The sequence below is a fragment of the Chamaea fasciata genome, unplaced genomic scaffold, assembly GCF_029207755.1.
Source record: "Chamaea fasciata isolate MVZ Bird 193981 ecotype frontalis unplaced genomic scaffold, bChaFas1.0.hap1 SCAF_2, whole genome shotgun sequence".
NCBI classification, from domain to species: domain Eukaryota; kingdom Metazoa; phylum Chordata; class Aves; order Passeriformes; family Sylviidae; genus Chamaea; species Chamaea fasciata.
This window is the reverse complement of record NW_027094087.1, coordinates 24,753,491-24,772,637: the sequence shown is the minus strand read 5'-3', so window position 1 is coordinate 24,772,637 and position 19,147 is coordinate 24,753,491. Positions and strand designations below refer to the sequence as shown.

The window sequence follows — 19,147 nt, the reverse complement described above, 5'->3', positions numbered from 1 at the left end:
CCTGTGTTTCCTTTTTTTCCCCTGGCTTAGTTTATCCGAATTCTACACCAGACCAATTCCTAATTACCAGCAGTTCTGTGAGCAAAGCAGACAGAGTGACCACACACACAATCCTGTTGCTTCACACAGATATATGTATGGGTATAGATATACGGTATATACACATGGATTTTTATATATATATATATATATAAAATAACACCTTGTTTATAAAGCGACATTTAATTGCCACTGGTTCCCTTCCCGCCCCACAAAAACAATAGTATACAAAATATAAAATATTTTAAATATTTATAAACGTCGCAAGAAAAAAATAGAACTGTACGAAAATATTTTTTTTTTTCTGAGGTTCCCTCCCTGCCCTGTGGGAAGAGGAAGAGAAGGGGTACACGTCTGGCCTGCCTAGTGTGCCTTGAGTCCATAGTTGTTAAGTGGGTAGGAGTATGCCCTGCCTAATACTATCCGGTCCCGGAGGAGCTTAAATAAGACATAATAATTGCAGAAAAGGATGAGGGCCATGGACAGGGTGTGGTTCCACTTCTCTGAGCGCAGCAGGGAGTAGAGCTGGTAGCAGACCACACTGCCTTCGATGAGAATCAGCAGGTTGAGCAGCCGTAAGGGACGGTGAAAGAGGAACTGCAGGAAAAGGAGAGATTTCTGTCATTTGTTACTGGGTTGAAGGGAGGAGGAATATGGACATAATGCTGTCAGGGACCGCCGTGGGGCAGAAACAATGCTTGTGCTCCAGCCACCACTAGCTGCTACTTAGGGAAAACAGTAAGAAACACGGCATTTTGTGGCATTTTGCTCGAGAAGGGGAAGTGGGTGAAATAAACCTATTGGCCTGCTGACACACTTTCCTATTTCCCTGAAAGGTGTTAACTAGAACCCTCTCAGGGGAATGCCATTGCCTGATGAGAGAGCTGTGTCACTTTCATGAGAAAGCACTGGCAAGGCAGCTGTGGTACCCATCTTGCCCAGAGGTCACTGTAAGACAGAATGGGAAAGCCCCACTGCTGCCAACATATATTTTGCTCAGCAGCACCAGCCTGTCTTGTAACACTGAACTCTGTCCTGCATGGTCTGCTCTGCTGCAGCTGGGTTTGAGCCTCTCCTCCCTCCCAGTGGTAAGGCACCAAGCAAGAGAAGAGATACTTGCATAAAAGCGGGCGTGGGACACGTCTGAAGGCACTGCTACGTTGTAAGGCCCAACTGCTTTGTACAGGCACCGGCTCCGTCGCACCAGAACTCCCTGAGGCCATATTGTGTTTTCTGACCAGCTGTGGGGAAACAATGGCAGAGCGTTACCATCTGTGCTCCCAACCCCCTGAATGAGGGTTCATGGAAATGGACTGCATCTTGAAAAATAGCAAAGCCTCTGCCACAATGACACATCCTAGCTCTCACTGGAAAAGCACAGAGGAGTGATCTCTCCAAGCCCATTCAATGGACTGAGTAATATGAACAAATGGCTCCTAGTGCAAGAACCTTGTCCACTGCAGTGGAGGGGGCCACGCCCTGCCTCTGCTCAAGATACTCTCCAGTGGCCAAGAAGAATCTGAGCATTTCTTTCTGGGAAGGAACCAGCAGTGACTGGAGGAGCTCAGACAGCTTTCTAGAGCAGCCATTTCTGTTTTCAGTGAACATGGCAAGTAGAGTTGCATGGGGAGTGGAGACATATCTCTGCTAGATAAACACTGCTGGTATTTGCTCGTCCACTAGAACATCTCAGCCCCTTGCTAGGCACACCAAGCCCTGCCCATCCCCACACTCACATGTGCTGTGGAGCATTGCTGTAGGAGCCATGTTCTAGTTTCTGCCACTTGCCAAGGTGAGCGGCAGACCTGTGGAGCAGGTCACAGTACTTGGGAGGCAGCAGCTGCGTGGTGAGCATGACAAAGGCATTGATCCACACCATGATGAGGTGCTCGCAGGACCAGCGCATGTCATAGTACTGGGTGCTCTGCGGAGAGACCAGACAAGATCTTGGCACCACTGTCACAAAACAGAAGGAGGAATGACAAGGGACAATACTGCATGTGCATCCAGCAGACCCACACCACACGTTACAGGCATGCGCTTTTGGATCGGTGATTTCAGAGGGTTACAGCTTAGGAGACACTCAAGGCTCCCTTCTCCTTGAGCTGAAGGAGAAAGGGCAGGGGATGATGCTGCAGCTGGTGCATCTCCTCCTCCAGCAGCAGGTAAAAAGGCAGTTTGCTTGTCACAGAACTGCCCCAGGAGCACCAATTGCACCAAGACTGCTTCGTGAATTGTGGAGCCCTGCCCATTTCTCAGCACCAACTGGAGCTTGTTCAAGTTAGAGAAATGACAGATGAAAAAATACAACCCCCACACTGACAAGAGGTTCTTGGATTTAGTTTGCCAAGCATCCTAGTTGGCTCTAACAGGCTGACCACCAAAGCCTCTGATCCAAGCACTCAAAAGTCACGATGTTGGATCTGAGACGGGTAACAACAGGTTCTTTTCTACGAAGAACACAGCTATCCATCTGCCTAGGACAGAGGGTGGGAGAAGGGGAGTTAGTAAGTGGGGTGATGGGACTAGAGGTGCATCACATTTATGGCAATACCTATCTGCCAACCAGGAGCAGAACTAGTGCACTCCGGATGCAGCCATGCTCCGCTATCCGGGCTGCCAAAGGGGAGACAGAGAAAAGGGGAATTAACCAGGAATCTGGCCTGGCAGCAGTTCACACAACATTCAGAAGGAGACAGCAGGATGGGGCACAGAGAGAGCCAGACAACAGCTACCTTCACAAAGCACAGTGGCAGGAATGCCACGTAGTAGGCACTGAAGAGAGAGTTGAAGAGAACTTCCTTGATCCTGCGGTTGAAGTCTGCTTTTAGGCACTCCACCTCATTGCGGATGAGATCTGGGGAAAGGGGGCAGCTGTGGGTGGGGATAGACGTTGGATTATTGAACTGTTCTCTCAGGGATTCCCACAGAAGCGAGAAGAAGTCTTTGACCAGGCTGCTGACAGCTGAAGCCCCATCATCCGCCGCCTGGTCCTGTACCAAGTAACCACAGTCTGCAGGTAGAGGCTGTGCTCTGCTGTCCTGGTGGAAGCAGCACAGAGGGACGTAGACACCAAACCTGCCATGAAAGAAAGAAAACAATGGCTGAAATAACAGCCATCCCAACAGCATGGGGCACCTCCTCAACACATACTGGCCCTGATGAGTGACAGCACATAGGAACCCTCACCCCAGAAGCTAACAGCCAACTCTTCTCCCCACTAAAAGGCCAGAGGCTGCAGCTTCTACACCTGTGCAGAGAAAATTTTTAAAATCCCATTTGTAGAACCAACAATCCCAAAGGCTCAGTTTTTAAGTGGCAGTAAAGGCTCCTCACACAAACAACAGCTGAGGCAATTCACTTCATCAGCTCGGTGCCACCTCCTTGCACCATCCCCCAGCCACTCCTTTTTAATCCTAAATCCAGGAGCCATTACAGCCAACAGCTCTGCTTCCCACGATGGCTCATGACACCCCCAAGCAGCTGTGCCCCCCTGCCCAGAAGGTTCAAAGTGGTGTCACTCACGGGTAGCCCAGGAAGAGAAGGTTGAGAACAGAATGGCTGCGGAAGAGGTTGACCAGAGTCCAGCAGAGCACCCATCCACAGAGGGTGAGCAGCACCAGGCGCACCATGTAGCGCATCAGTGATGTCGCACCCACCTGAGAGGCCTGCAAATGGAGAGGAAACACTCAGCAGTCCTGTAACAACCAGTGCTAGAAGACGAGCACAAGGGATGCCTGTGCAGGAGGAGCAGGGAGAGGGGTACCAGGAGGAACCAGGAGAGGGATGGCTGCCCTCTTCCTCTCAGAAGCAGGAAACTGATTCTCCTACAAATGTAAATGCCTTTGATTTTATTAATGATTGACAGGATCCAAAAGATTCAAATAATCACAAGCTGTGGGGCATGACTAAAATAGGGCCTTGGAAGAAAATTTCAGAGCTGCAAAGTAGAAAAATATTTTTGCTCAAGTCTCTTATTGCTCTGATGATAGTTCAGGATGGCCTGAAACCCATTTTCTCTCTCTCTCTCTTTTCTTTATAAGGATCAGGTCTCAGCATTGTGAAAGGTCACAGTTCGCAGCTGAGGGAAGAGAAGATGTGCACCTTGTCAATCCCAACCCCAAATTTCCATCATTTACTCTACTGGATGTGCAGGCCGCAGTGTAGTGAGGAGGCACCACAGCAAGAAAGCCTGATCCAATCTCCAGAGGAGAGAAGGGAACTGAACTATGAAAAGTGCGGTGAAAACGATAAAAGATTCTTAAGGGTTAGAGCCAATACATGGGATGCCCAAGAACCTGCATGGAAGATTTCAATGCAGAAATTTCAGTCTATGGGAAGTTTTATGGAGGATGTGAACGTAAATGAAAATATAAGTAACCAGATGAAAAGAGACCTTCAGAGTTCCCACCTTCTGCATTCATCTATTCAACAGGACATAACTGTTCCTTTATTTAGTTTACTTATTTTTAAACAGTGCTTAGCCTACAGTTGTATTAACCATTTCAGTGGACAAAACTTCTATTTTCCTGAAAATAACCTTTTACAGAGACCTGGCTCTGCTCCCACAAACACACAGAAGGTCTCAAAATCTGTGGTGACATGACCAGAGTCTGAGTTAGTGAGTAACCAGGACTGGAAAAGCAGTTCTGGCAGTATTCCTATTTCACTTCAGTGTAGTCAGAGATCCTCCTCCTGACCTTTCCCCCTCTGATCTCCTGTTCATTCTTCTTGTCTTGGCCAACCTCCCTCTTTGCCTTTTTGCTACCTGACTTCCAATTCTCTCAGCCACTTCTCTACCACGAGATGGTGGGTACAGTACTGTACCTGCAGAGATAAATAAGCAAGTGGGACCATTTAATCTCCTCCTAGATGCAGAGCCAGCAGAGCTCCCCAATACTGCAGGACATGACTGGCGTCAAGGAGAAAACTCCAAGGTAGAAAAGCATCCTCAAAATCTTAGTCCTTCACACCCAGACTCTTCTGTGGGAAGAAACCCTCCAACCTACAGAATTTTCTTAGGCCATGGATGACCATGTCCTGCAGCTAGTTCCACAGGCAAGAGAGGGAACAGTGGAAATGTTACCTCAGAGATAATGGCCCACACCAGCCTCCGTGCCAGCATCACTGTGATGAACGCCGCCAGGTGGTAGTCAATGAGGTGAAAATTCTAAAGGAGGAAAGAAAAAAGGTCTTCACCAGGAAAATGAACTCTGAAACCACCCAGATGGGTTGGGACTAGGAAGCTGGCTGCTGGAGAGTACATTAGGACCATTAGGACCTCATGTAAGCATTCCCCAAATCTCTCTATTAGGGATGGGGGAAAAGCAATAAACATTAGTAACACAGGAATGTCTCCAGAAGCAAGACCTTCTCCACAGGGAGACTCCTTCCCATGGAGTGGTTTCCACAGAAAACAAAACAAACCCACCCTTCAGGCAGGTATTTTTGGGGTCAGAGGGACATCTAGAACTAGAATCCTACCATGGAGAACAGGTTGCAGGTTCTTCACAGAAAAGCCCCTGAGCAACCAGATGAAGGGCAGCCAAACCAGAGTCCAGAGTGAGCACACCAGCTCATTTTCCCTCTTGGTCTCAAAAATGGTCTGTAGCAACCAGTGCTGCCTGATGAAACCAAGTTGACCTGAGAAACCTCACCTTCATTAGCCATGAAGTCCTCTAGCTGCATCAAGTTAGATACAGCTCTTACAGCTTTTCAGTGACACCATCCAATATATTCTGGCCTGAAGAGTTAGTAGACTCTGAATACAGCTGTTTGGTACTTCAAGGACATTTTGGGTAAAAAAGAATGCTTGAGTTGTGATGGGAATAAACAAATGACCGTTAAGTCCTGCCGGGTGGGGAGCCCCAAACAGAATGCTTTTATTTCTAAGCCAGCTGCATCCAGCACGGCAGAGCTGAGCAGGAGGCTAGTGACTGGAACACCAGCACCACCTGTCGGTACAGGTAACTGAGGGACCACCTCGTGCTTCCAAGGAGCCTTCAGGACACGGTTCCAGCTGCACAGGCTGGCTTTGCTCACAGGCAGCTTACTGGGACAGCAAGAACACTGAAACCGAGGAGGTTGAGAGCTTTACATAAGCAAAGGATCTGACCCCCTCCCCAACTGTGCTGCTGATCTGCTGTGGGATCCTAACAAAAATCTGCACATCTTCCTTCTCTCAGGCTCTGTTGTTACGACTGGCAAGGGGCACTCACATCAGGAGATGGCTCCTGGAGTCTCAACTCTGTCAGACCCTAGAGGCTAGCTAGACCAGGCAAACACGTGCAAGAAATTTCCCCTGAAGACGTCCTGCTGACTCCTCTCTCTCATCTGCCATGTATTTTCTCCCCTGCAAAATGGGGGATGACATGGCCCTGACTGATGGGGGTGCCTGTGAACTCTCACTCACTCCCTTAATGTCAAATGCTTGGTGATTCCTGCACTGAAGAAGCATGAAAAGAAGCTGTGTAATGAGAAAAGCCCAAGTGATGGCCCTTGCTGGGGAACTCACCAGTGAGGTGCAGGAAGCAGGATGATTGTATGGGTACCACCAGACAGTCTTGTAGATGTTGATGTACTGAATGAAGAGGGCTACCAGAAGGTAGATGAAGAACAGGAATTCAAAGAGAAGGCTCCCATCCAATGGCAGCTCAGGGATCCGGCAGTGACGCACAGGCTCCGGAGTAATCAGCGCTGTGATGGGAGGTGCCGAGAGGCTGATGGCACTACCATTCCTGAAGCAGATGGACATCACTTACTTGGTAAACATTCTACATCATCTCTGACATTTTCTAGGACAGAGTGCTTCAAGTTGTGAATTTGAGACAGGGCATTACTAGGGGAGAGGTGACAGCAGTCTTGCATTCATATTTCTGACATAAGGCTGGTGGTGAGCTCCATCATCTTAGCTCAGACAAAACCCTTATCCAGAATTTTCTCTGGACAGCAGCTTGATCTGTCAGAAGTGCTGTGACATGCCCAGCAGTATTTCAGTAAACTTGCAGATTGAGGAGCAGAGATACAGAGCAAAAATCATTAGGGACTCTGCTACACCCAACACTTTATATTGGCTTTTTCCACCCATAACCAGGACATTACAGTACCACCCCGCCTCCTTCTCCAGCATGGCAAAGTGCCCATTGTCTTTCATAGTTCCTCTCTTTAAAAGAGGAGTAACTAAAAATGGAATGCAGTAGTTCAGCCGCTTCCTAGAGGCTAACCTCTCAAGTGTTCTTACACTTCCTTCTTTTCTAGTTTTCAGAGCAGGGTAGGACAACTAAAAGCTCTGTCACACTGAACTGGTGGAGGAACTATGCTGTGTCTGACTGAAACCAGATAAGCAATGCTCTCCCAGGACCCTGGGGCCCTGACTTCACAGTCTGGACAGTCGCTTCTCAAGAACCTCAAACTGTGCTATGTGCCCCTCTGCCCCACACAGAGAAGTCTGTAAAGGCCAAAGCTAAATGGCTTGGATTGCTCTGCTCTGTAAGAATGAACTTATACCAGGGCCCCAGCATGCAGCAAATAGCTTCTCTAGTCTGCCAGCTTTTCTATGGAAAGAAGTAATGCTGAGCCCTTTCAGTTTTTATACCAAATGTGGTAATCTCAATGTCACCGTGTGCGTGTTCCTGTTTCAGCTCCCATCTTCCCCAGAAAATGCAGCTCATCTTTACCAACTATGAGAATTAGTTTCATCTGCAACCAGCAGGTCTAAAACAGAATATGGGCATCCTCCTGCCCTGCCTTTCTATTATGTAGGAGGAGGAGTCAAAGCTGTGCTCTGATGTGTCACACTAATTCCCCAGGGCAGTGAAGGCAAGTGAGCGAGACAAGGACTCATCATTTGCTAGGACTCACTGCTCTGGGGATTGCTGCAGGAAAGACAAATGGAGCACTGTGTGATTTCCACCCCTAGCTGTTGTGACCACAGTGAGTGGTGAAGGAGGGTGAGACCACTTCCACAATCCCCTCCAGGGGGCTGGTTTTAATGCATGAAGTCTAAAGAGGGGCTGCAGAGGGAAGCATGTACCACAGCAGAGCTGAGAAGAGAAGCTGTAAGAGGTTTGTCACGCAGGACTTGTTCCCTCTTGGTTGAGCCATCTCATAATGCCACAATGGAGGGCTCAGGGTTCCCCTCCCCCAACCACAAAGCCCCTGTGCAGGGTTCAGGGTGGATCAAGGCTCCCTGCTTTCAGTGCTGTCCCAGACACAGGTGTCTAAAGAACCCAGCCTTTGTCCTCACCTGTTTCTCAAACCAGTACCGTTTCCACAGCTCCCGCCAACCAGAGTCTGCAGAGAAGGCAAAGCTGAACGGCTTAGCTGCTGCCGGCTGGGTCCCCTCCTTCCACCGGGCATGACCAGGAACCAGTCCACTTCCAGTGCCTCCAGCAGGCTGTGCCCTGACACCCAGACAACGATCCCAAAGCCTTCCCAAATCTGCAAAGGAGCAGAAGCGTCAGAAGCTTTAAACTGCTGGTCACACTCACCCAGTTCACACTCCAGCCAAGCCAATCCATGCAGAAGGAAGTCACTCTCTCACACTCAGGGCCCTGTGGGACAGCCATTACCGCTCTGTAACACTGTGCCACTTCAGTGGCAGCAGGTCAGTGTCTGCTTGCACACCCAGAATGAACACCACTGACACTGTGTCTCTAAAAAGGGGCTGCTTACATGAGCCATCAATGACTGACAGCACTTATTGCTGGCTGGAAAGCACCACTGAGCACCTCCAGAGCTGGAGACGACACAAACATGTGCTTTATTTCAAAAGCAAGCCTGGGAAGAGCCCTCTCTGCGTTGTGGTTGAGCTACTAGAGCTTCACAGCTCTTTTTAGGCACCCAGCACGTTACTTGGCCAGGCTCTGATGCTGGTAGGTAATTTGGACACCCTCTGGCAGAGCTCTGAACAGACAGATTGGTGTCCCTGAAGGAAACTGCAAAGTTCAGCTCTCTTCTGTGCTAAGAATGCCCAAGTGACACCAAGGTAATACATCCATTAAAAGTGGGTTTAGGTAGCAGAGAAGTGCAGCAAAACAGACATGTATACGTGTCCTTCAAATGCACATATGGGCAATCACATAACCCAGCCCTGAAAAGAAAAATAATTCAGAAGTAAACTTGTACATATTTATTTATCTATTTATATTTAATGATGCACTTAAATCTATCGATTCCTTAAAATGAACTAGTATGAGAGAGGCTGGGCAACTCAGAATATCAGAAACAATGGTGTAATTTCTGGCACAGACTTGATCACTTCCTATACAATTTTTCTTTTATTTCACTGGTCTCCCAACATGACACTGCAAGGATTTTGGCAGTCAGGAAAGCTTCCAATGGAAACACATAGCAGACATAAGGGAGTGAAGGACGGAACTGGAGTGCACGTGTGCTGTACAGGGACAGGACACTGAGTGAGCATCTCACTCCTAGGACTTTGGTGTGTCTGTGTGCCTGGAGTCTAAATCAGCTGCCCTTTTGGAAAAATACCATAGCCAGAACCAACCCAGGGGCCAAAAAAACACACCCACCTTCTGGGAAACTCTAGATGTAGCTTTGAAATGTACAGATGGAACCTATGGTCTATTTATAATTCAGTCATCACCTCCTTTAAAATCCTGAGAAATCACAGCTGGCAGAAATGCCAGAAGTTTTCTCAGTGAGTCACAGGACTGTCACCATGAACACAGTGTGCTGTGGAGTACTTCTCTAAAAAATTCCCTCAAAGAATTACCCTTTGTATTAAAATTTCCCATCCTTCATCTCTACTCCAATAAACAATTGTCCTGATTGAAACCAGGATACCAATTCTCAAACTTTCAACAAAAATCAAAGTGTTTCAAAGGATGAATGCTTTCTGCATACCCACACAAAAGTCACTTGGAAAAATTAGAACAAACCAAACCCAAAAAACCAAAAACCAGAAATCCAGGAGAGCAAACATTGGAGAATTTTGGTTTTGAGGTAAATAGTGTGTTTTGGCAGACTTTATAACTCTCATATCTCCAATAACATAACAGAGATGGAAGCCTTCCTTACATTTTTAGTCAAGCAAGACTTCAAAGCCTTCAGACAGTTCTCCCTAGGATGTTCTAGAGTTTTACTTGGGAATATTTATATTTCAGGAGTTAAATATAAGCAAGAAATTCTCCTGCATGTGTAAGATGAGCGGGGCAGCAACAAACAACGCAGAATTCACTTAGGGCATTCAGACACTTCTGATAAGCAGCTAAAGTAAAGGAAAAAAAAGAGGTAAAACCCCCCAAAAAGAACAAACTTGAAAGGCATTTTAGGCCAAATTTAGCTACCACAGGGCCTGTGGTAGCTGAAACAATTGGTCCAATTCGACCTACAAGATATTTATGATAATGGATGCAATATGTTGGTGGTCTAATTAGTGCTATTAACAGTGGAAGGTATTTTATACCACATTCAATAATTCATGTAAATAATTTAACAGGTCTCATTAGTATCACCCAATTAGTATGCCTCACACGCTCGCCAATACAGACACTTGGACACGAAGTAATGGCAATTCCAGCCCCTGGCTTTGCAAACCAGTAAAATGCAGGTTTCCACCAGTAAAAACAACTGCCCATGGAAAGAAGCCATCCTTAATGTCAGTGCACATATTTTAAATGCACTTGAATAAGCCCTTTCACAGTGATTCATGAACATATAGACTGGGCAGTTCCTCAAGCCAAGCTTTAAATAACTTTACTAGAGTTAGAGCGAATTAGGTAGGCATTTGCTGGAGCAAAACCTGCCTAAGAACCATTCCTTTTTTGTTTGCTTTTATTTTGTAAAACTAGCCACACAAAACTGAAGCTCCACAGATAAAGCTAAACAAAGCAGTGAGATTACAGATCAGATTGACTCTAAGTCTGCTTTTTTTGGCCTTGAACCAATCAACAGCGCTGTTTTTGAGGAGAAAGACATGGGGGAAAGCCTTTTTATAGCTTTCAATTAATAAATAAAGGCATGATTCTACTTTGAAAAATACATGAATAAGAAAAAAAGGTGTCTATAAACTCCTTATTCCAACAGATAATATTCCATGTCATATTAAGTATTAATGAAGAGTGCACCCCATTCCCTTCTCTGTTTGCATTCCCCACCCCATCAGTGATCTTATTTTATAGAGTCATGCAGAAAAAGTGAGTAATGAAAGATAAAAGCTTTTCCTGACAAGACTCTTCAGTCCATTAATGTGATTCCACACTGTTCTTTCCAGTTCACCTACAGTTTCCCTCAAAAAATAAGTCACATGCTTGCAGTCCCTTCATCCTCAAATCCTCAATACTACCTAGCCTCCAAGATCTCCTCTCTGAGGCAGATGTGGGCATCATAGAAACACACAGGCAGGATCTGGAGAGCAGCTACAGAACAGCAGACAGTGGTCCTGCCCATGCACAGGGAATGGATGTGGGTACAGACGGCTCTTGGGTCCTAGGGCAGACCATGCTTCAGAACAGAGACAAAACTTTCATCTGTGACACAGTTACAAGAAAATCCAGAAACAGAAGGCACCAGATGCTCTGATTTCCAGTTCCTGCTTTTAAAACTACAGAAAGCACTTGGTCTTTTTTTTTTTTTCTGTGCCACAATACCCCTCCTGCCCACCTATCCTGATAAGGCAGGATCAAGACAGGCAAGAATCACATCTGTGTGCAAGACTTCACTAATAACAATCTAGACAGACGAATTATTCACCAATTCAGAGGTGAAGCACTGCGCAGCCCTGTCCTGCTCCCCAAGGACCATCACTCAGAATCATGTTCCTGCATCAGCAGCTGCCCAAACAGCTCTTTCAAGAAGCAAATCAGGAGAAAGTCAGTGACTCATCAGAATGGAAAGTGTGCCTGGTTCCCCATCTCTTTGCTGGAAATGCTACAAAGCTCAGTCAGTCATCTTGATGATGTTAACATTTTTTAATTGGAGAAAACTCCGAGCCTCTCCAGTCCTCTCGGACAGCTCGCTGCACCGAGACATGAGAACTCTCAGAGGCTGGAAAACATTCAAGCAGCTCTCCTTGGCTCCACAAGTCCTACAAACAATCACTTGCAAGAGCAGAAAGGGAAATGTGACCATCCTCAATCGGTGCAGTGAGGCTCAAGAAGACCACAGGTGTCTGACTGCAACTCACCATGTCAATTAAAGCAACCTTCCTCCTGCTGAGGAAGCATGTGACAGCCGGGGGTGAAGCAACACATGGCCTCTGTGGTGAGGGACTCCTCCACAGCAACACAGACACTCCCAGCAAGACTTTCCATTCCGGGTGTCCGTGCTTTATGGAAACACACCTGCCATGTGTGCAGCGCTCTCTCACAGAGAAGCGCAGCCAGCCACCTTCACGACATGGCTGCAGAGCACTGACACAAAGCACCATTAGTTTCTGAAACTGAAAATGCTCTCTTGGTTGGTAATGTCCTCAATTCAACTCACTGCAGCTGGTCAGCCCCTAACCTTAAACTTTCAGCTGTCCAGCAGTCCTAGTATCTTTGCAAATTATCACACAAGCTCTCCTTTGAACTCTGACAGTCCTAGCTACTATGGGTAATTTTTACTTCCCTTTACCGTGAGCCTCTTATTTATTTAAATTTAAATAAAAACCAACCAAAACAAAACCAAAACCACCCATTGTGACAGCTGGTAAAACAGACACAAAAGCTAGTGATCGACTCACCCAACAGAACAAAAAAAGAAAGATCCAAGGGAGCAGCGATGGCTGCACCTAAGCCTTGGTCACAAGGCCACCTTGTCAGCACCCTCACATCTGCCACACCGGAAGCCAAAACGACGCAAAACTTCTGTGAAAGCCCCAACTGGTCTGGGAGTAAAATAAGCATTTGGTTGTTGCGAGGGAGGAAACAACCGACAGGTTATCAGATGGAAAGCTAAATATTTGGCTTGCACAGAGCTGCCCCAGTGCTAAGTCAACACAACCTTTCAACTCTGGCTGGATCCAAAGGCACACACCCGCCACCTGGCCCAGAGCTGGGAGGCAAAACCGGTTAGGAGGGAGGTCTCCAAGTCAGCACATTTTCCAAGTCCTCATGCCATACAGAGCGATGGATTAAGAGGGGGATTTGGCACAGAGAGAGACAGAAAGCCCCCTGAACTGCAGCCCAAGCACCATCAAACAGGAGAGCTGGTGGTGCACCAGCAAGACTAATTTTTGCTCAGTGACTAAGAAGCAAGAACCCGCTCTGTAAAGACAAAACCAACCCACCAAGACCCTGTCAGTGCAGGCTTTTCTGATACAGCACAACTCTGGCTGAAGTGGCTCCATCTATCAGTCCTCCACACAGATGCCAAAACCAAAGGGTCAAAGTAGCAAGATTAAGGCAAAAATTAACAAACTACATATATACTGTATGACTCATTTCAAGTCATATTATTTCAAGCCTTATTTCAGCGAGGAAGACTAGAGCTAAGCAGAAAGTGGGAAATACAGAAGTTTTAGCTAAAGGCAAGGGGAAGGCAGCACCTGCCATTTGTAGCTGCCACAGTACTTCAAATACCCACATACAAAAATGGGAACAGTAAAGAAAAGTTTTTCAAGAAAAGCCTCTCAAAGTTCAAGTGCAGTAAGCTCAGTCAGCTCATTTTGCAGACATACTTAAGGAGAGGACGTAGATTTAAGTTCTTACTACTCTAGATAAAAAAAATTATCCAAGATCCTGAAAAAGCCATTTTTAAAAACAGACACATCCTATACATTCCCTAAAAATCCCTTCAAAGACCTTACTTTTGGGGGTGCAAGGAAGAAATTTCCAGAGGTATGCACGCAACAGTGTCCTCTTCAGAACATAGGCGAGTTCAAGTTTTTGTGAATCGGAGGAAGGCTGAGACACACACTAAGTGCTCTAAACAAACCTCTGCGAGAACAAGAACAAAGCCACAATTCCTGGTGTAATAAAACAGTATTACCTTATATTACCATATAATTACCTTGTGCAACTAACTGCTGCAACAGTCAAAGCAAACAGCTTAGGAAGACTTTAATGAATGATTGTCATAAAATTATGAATGAAGACAAGAGAATTTATATTCCAAAAGGAAGTGAAAAAAAAACCCAAACAAACCCACAATGCAAGATGCTCAAGGCTCGGCAGCTCCAAGTGGCCAATAACACTCCTCTCCAAGCCAACAAGTATTACACAGTTAGCAAGACATTAACATTTTCTTTGGCTTCTTCTGATGTATACAGCAACACTCACAGCCAAACACTGAATCTGGGAATAAAGAAAGCACTGGCTTGTTCTTGTGTGAGAACAAGACAGAACTGCAAAGTTGAGCTTTTCCAGCAGCAGAGGGAAATGCAGGCCTGACCAGTTGGCTCACAGTCTATTCTGGTCCTAGAGTTCCCATGCCTCTGAATTGTGTGGGGAAAGGGACAGCAAGCCCAGCCTCACCCAGAGTGAAAGGCCCAAACTAAAGAGGCTGGAGGGAATTACTGAGCCAGACGGTTCTCTGTGTACGTAACAACACACAACTCCAGATTACTGATAGAAAGTGAAGTTCTGTTTAGAAGAGGATGCTGGTTGGGAGGTGAATCACAAGGGCAGTGTTTCAGCAGACACAACACAGGCAAAGCTATCAAAGCTGGCCGTTAATACAATTTATCAAGACGCACTCACTCCTAAGTACATCTTGCACCAGAGCTTTTCAGTAAACATTACGCACAGCCACAGCTCTGCTAAAACACAGCCACAGATCACTCTCCATTATCCCATGCCATGTGCAGTCACTGGGAAAGGCAGGGAATTTTAGGTATGGCCTCTGAAATTTTTTTTTCCCAAGATATCAAGGCAAATGCACAAATGAAAAAGAACAGGAGAAAAAAAAATAAAATATGTTCATGCTTTTAGAGCCTATCTTAAAATTTTCCATCAAACAAGCCACCAAAATATGGATTGTCCTCCCAACCTTGAACACAAACCCACAATCTAATGGCCTGAGCACAGGCCAGGCCATCTTTTGCTTTGTAATCTTTCCTCTTCAACTGACTTCCAGGGAACTTGTTTTACCAATACAGACCTCAGTTTCCTTATCCAAAACAGGATAAACTGTTCAGCAAGTACCTCTCCACCCAAGGGTCTCTGTATGTAGTAGTGGATATTTTTTACAGTATTATTTTAGCGCTTTAGACAAGCTTTTTTTAAAACAAACAGAAGCAGCTTTCCTGCTGGTTTTGTTCCTCTGCCAATCCCTATGTTTAATTTAATGGAGATCAGCCATGATGACAAATCATAGGGAGTCACTAGGATTTTTCTATTTTGTCCTCAAAATAGCTAAAAATAAGGCAAGCATCTGCCATCTGCAGCAATGAGCTTGAAGGCATGAAGAAGAACACAAGTTAAAAACCACTTCCTTCAGCCTTACACCAAGTCATCACTCTGGGATTCACAGCAGAAAGCATCAGTGAGACATCACTTTGCACATCCCTGACACTGCAGAAAAGCAACAATATTGCAGGGAATTTTAAACAAATTGTAATTTGCATAAATCATAAATTTGCATTAAAATGTAAACCACATATGAGAATGTATCAATTCTCCTCTATTTGCCTCTTAAACAACAGGTTCAGGCGATACAAATATTCCCCACAAAACAGTAAGTCTTCAATTTAACCTCCATAGCTTTGGTAGGCAGGACTCAGAATTTTGTACGACTGTTTACAGAGCAACTAATCCAACATATTGAGAAAATGCAATAGGATACATTAATCCCTTGTTATAATTAATTATACTGAGACTAATCCAGCTGTCTGAATCTGCATCCGTGCTCCCTTGTATGTGTTTCTGGGCCACAGATGTCTACTGATAATTCTGCTTTAAACCATCAATTCCAAGCACACACACCCCCCCCCCCCCCCCAGTACACATGGATGCCACTGCACCCCATCTCCCAGGACAGCTCTCCTCACCTGGTTGCACAATACCCACTTCTCACCAGAAATCTTGTTTTCACTTGCAATACTCAAAAAAGTCAAGAAAAGGTTGGAAATAACTTACAAACTACAACTGCCCCCAAAGAATGGCATGAAATCTTCCAGGACAGTTTGTGAAAGCTAATGAGCTATTTTCCCAAGCCACACAGCTACTACACATTTACCTCTTGTTTTAAAAATTCACCTGCTAACAGCTATGCCACTTACCTAACTGTGGTAGGGTTAGAAATAAATGGACTAAAGTTCCAATTTTAACTGCCAGAAGAAAACTTCTTCCAGGATTTAATGATTCTGAGGCACAGGGAAAGCACTGAGACTAAGGAGCAGGATAGTCTCAGAATTACTACTGCTTTCCACCACATCCATCTTTAGGAACTGTAACACTGCTGAGGGGTACTGAGTGGCCCAACTGGTTTCTGAATTGAATGCTCATGGAAACTGGAAGCCACCTTACAAATATTTCTAGTACATCCGCTCTTGGCTGTATTCTCAAACATCCAGATTTGGTCCTACAGAAAGAAAGAAGTGTTAAGTTTTATGACAACCAGGTTTGAGTCCATCCGCATTCCACATCCTTGCAGAGAAGATTTGCGTTCAGTGCTACTCAGTTTCAAAACCAGCAGAAAGCTGTGAGGCTCTTCCCCTTCAAACACTACATACATAAATTATTTTTTTAAATCTAAAATTTCAGAACAAAGAGGAATGCCTGAAGAATGTATAGACAAAAAAAAGTGATTAGGCCTGTCTGTTTTTGAATACTACATAACAGTAGTTATGTATATTGGCAATGTTAGATCAGCACAAATGTTGCTCATACAGGCAGGAGAGTAAGATGAGAATTATTTATTTAGCTACCACAGAATCTACTGTGGTAAATGCCAGTAGTGTCTCTGAAAGACAAATAATTCAGCTGCTAATCGGTATAATGCAAAAAGTTTTAATAAGAATTATTATCTTACAGGCAGAATAGAAACGTGCTCTGCAAAGTAGGAAGCAAAATGTTTTTTCTCCATTTTACAGTCCGAAAGACTAAACATAAAAGAAATAAAAGGCTTGAATTTCTGAAATTATTAATAATTTTGAACACTCTGGTTGAGGCAGTATAGACACCTCTATTAGTAGGAAGGTGGGCACCCAGAGCTTCTGAAAGTCAGGTCTCAAATGCCTGCTAGTCTGCAAAGCGACAGCCAGGAATGAGTTGTGCAGGAAGCACGCAGGTGTTCTGTGGTCTTGAGATCAGGAGTACACACTGAGCACAGGTCCTGTGCCAGTGACATCATCTGAGCTTCTCTGTTGTTCCAAATAAATCAAACCTGGAAAACATTATCGGTTGTGTCGGTTTGTACAGCAAAACCTGAGGCAAAGAAGCTCAAGAACAGAAAGAAGGAGTAACTGCATCTACACATGAAGAACTTCCAGCCAGATACGGGACGACAAGCAGCAAGCGAAGTTTCGGCCCAACCCCCAGGAGAGTCAGCATTGCCTGGCTACACACCAGTGAGCCCAGATTTTACCAGCAGAGTCTCATCCAAGCACCTTGGCTGAAGAAGTCCGCACTCCAAGAGGTGCAGCTGGAAGGAGGTCAGAAACAGTCCAACATAAGAAGTGCCAGGAGGTGAGCCATGGAGCAGACTGTGGGTTAAAATGGGCTGATGTCCTCTGCCTTCAGCATCCCGTGAAACTGAGCTGAGCCATTCCAGTCCCATCCCTGTACTACTGAATCCCTCTCCCAGAAAATCTCTTCTGGTTACAGTGGGTTAACAGACAGAAGGGATGGTTACAGAAGGGATGCCTTGTCTCCAAAAATTTCTTAACTCACCCCTTTGTAATACAGACATCTCATTTCTTCACTTAAAGTTGTAACAGACGACAGGGACATGAGGGGCCCCTTACTCACAATGGAAAGCATGCATGAGAGCAACCAGAGATTGCAAACAAAGCTGCCTCTGTTTCTGCTGTACGTTCACATGTTAAAATCATGCTGGAGTAGCGAAGGAGCTGCCTCACATAAGAATTTCCCTGCCTCACAGGGAAAAAATCATGCGCATAACTGCTACCCTATATAAGGGAGGATGATCGATACGCTGTTTTCTCTGCTGTATAAAAAAGAACAGCGACAGAAATGTGCACCCATATCCATTCTGGAAACGCTACCTTATGGCGGGTTGGATTCGCCTGGACTTACAGAACATTACCTCAGCTCCTTATCTTCCACAGGACAGTGCCCCTGCAGGACTGGTTACGTAGGGACAGCGCTTTAAAAGCCCACAGCACACATTCCCGTGACCCCAGCCCAACTCCCTCGCGTTTAATCCTCAACTCTCCTACCACAGAGCACCCGGCTCCCAGCAGCGTGCGCGGACCTCCTGCTTCAACCCAAACACAGCAGGAAATGTCTCAAAGGAGAAGCCCGGGACCAAACGCCGTAACTCACCAGCAGGACGGAACAAACGCGGCAGAAGCCTCCCCACCGCTCCCTCCCACACAGACACACACCAAGTTTCGGAGGGGGCTCCGGCGGTGGCAGCCCGCCGCCCGCCGGGGTCGCCGCGGATTCCGCGGCGGGGCCGGTACTCACACATCCAAGCGCGGGCGGAGGCGCGGCTCGGACATCAGCCGGCAGCGGGATCCCCTCCGGCGGCAGCGGCCCGGCGGCGAGTCCCGGCCCCCGCAACCCCTGGACCGCCCGGGGGGAACGAGGCTGCGGCGGTGGGAGCCTCGCGGAGCGTCCCTCCTCCCGCCGGGCAGACCCACTTCGCCGCTGCCCCGCGGCGGGGCAGGAGAAGGGGAAGGGGAGGAAGGGGAAGAGGAGACAGGCGGGCGGGTCCGGCCTCGGCGCCCCGGCGCGGCCCTGCACAGCGCCGGCTGCCCGGGAGACGTGGCAGTGAGGGCTGATGCTCTCATCACACGGCGACAGCGGCGGCCCCCGGCGGCCGCGGCCGGCCCAGGGAGGGCAGGAGCGGCGGGGCGGGGCGGCGGCCGCGCCGCGCCGCCATCTTGGGGGTGGCAGCCAGCGCTCCGGCGCTGCCGCCGGCCCGGCCTCGCTGCTGAGACTCCTCAGGCAAGTGCTCCGTCTCCTTGTTTGCCCCGGAATCACAGGTTAAAATAGATACAGAAAGCTCCACACCGAATCACGCCGTCAATCAGGTT

General features: G+C 46.8%; 1 protein-coding gene across 1 annotated transcript; it reads right to left on the bottom strand.

Moving 5' to 3' along the window:
* Positions 1-44: 44 nt before the first annotated feature.
* Positions 45-18,894, bottom strand: TMEM39A (transmembrane protein 39A). The gene is made up of 9 exons (XM_066175284.1): positions 18,576-18,894; positions 8,285-8,478; positions 6,554-6,776; positions 5,126-5,209; positions 3,565-3,707; positions 2,775-3,117; positions 1,776-1,963; positions 1,160-1,280; positions 45-636 (listed from the first exon to the last, which is right to left on the bottom strand). Exons 2-9 carry the CDS (start codon positions 8,395-8,397, stop codon positions 403-405), a joined length of 1,449 nt encoding a protein of 482 aa, XP_066031381.1. The 5' UTR covers positions 8,398-8,478; positions 18,576-18,894; the 3' UTR covers positions 45-402.
* Between the last annotated feature and the right edge of the window lie 253 nt (positions 18,895-19,147).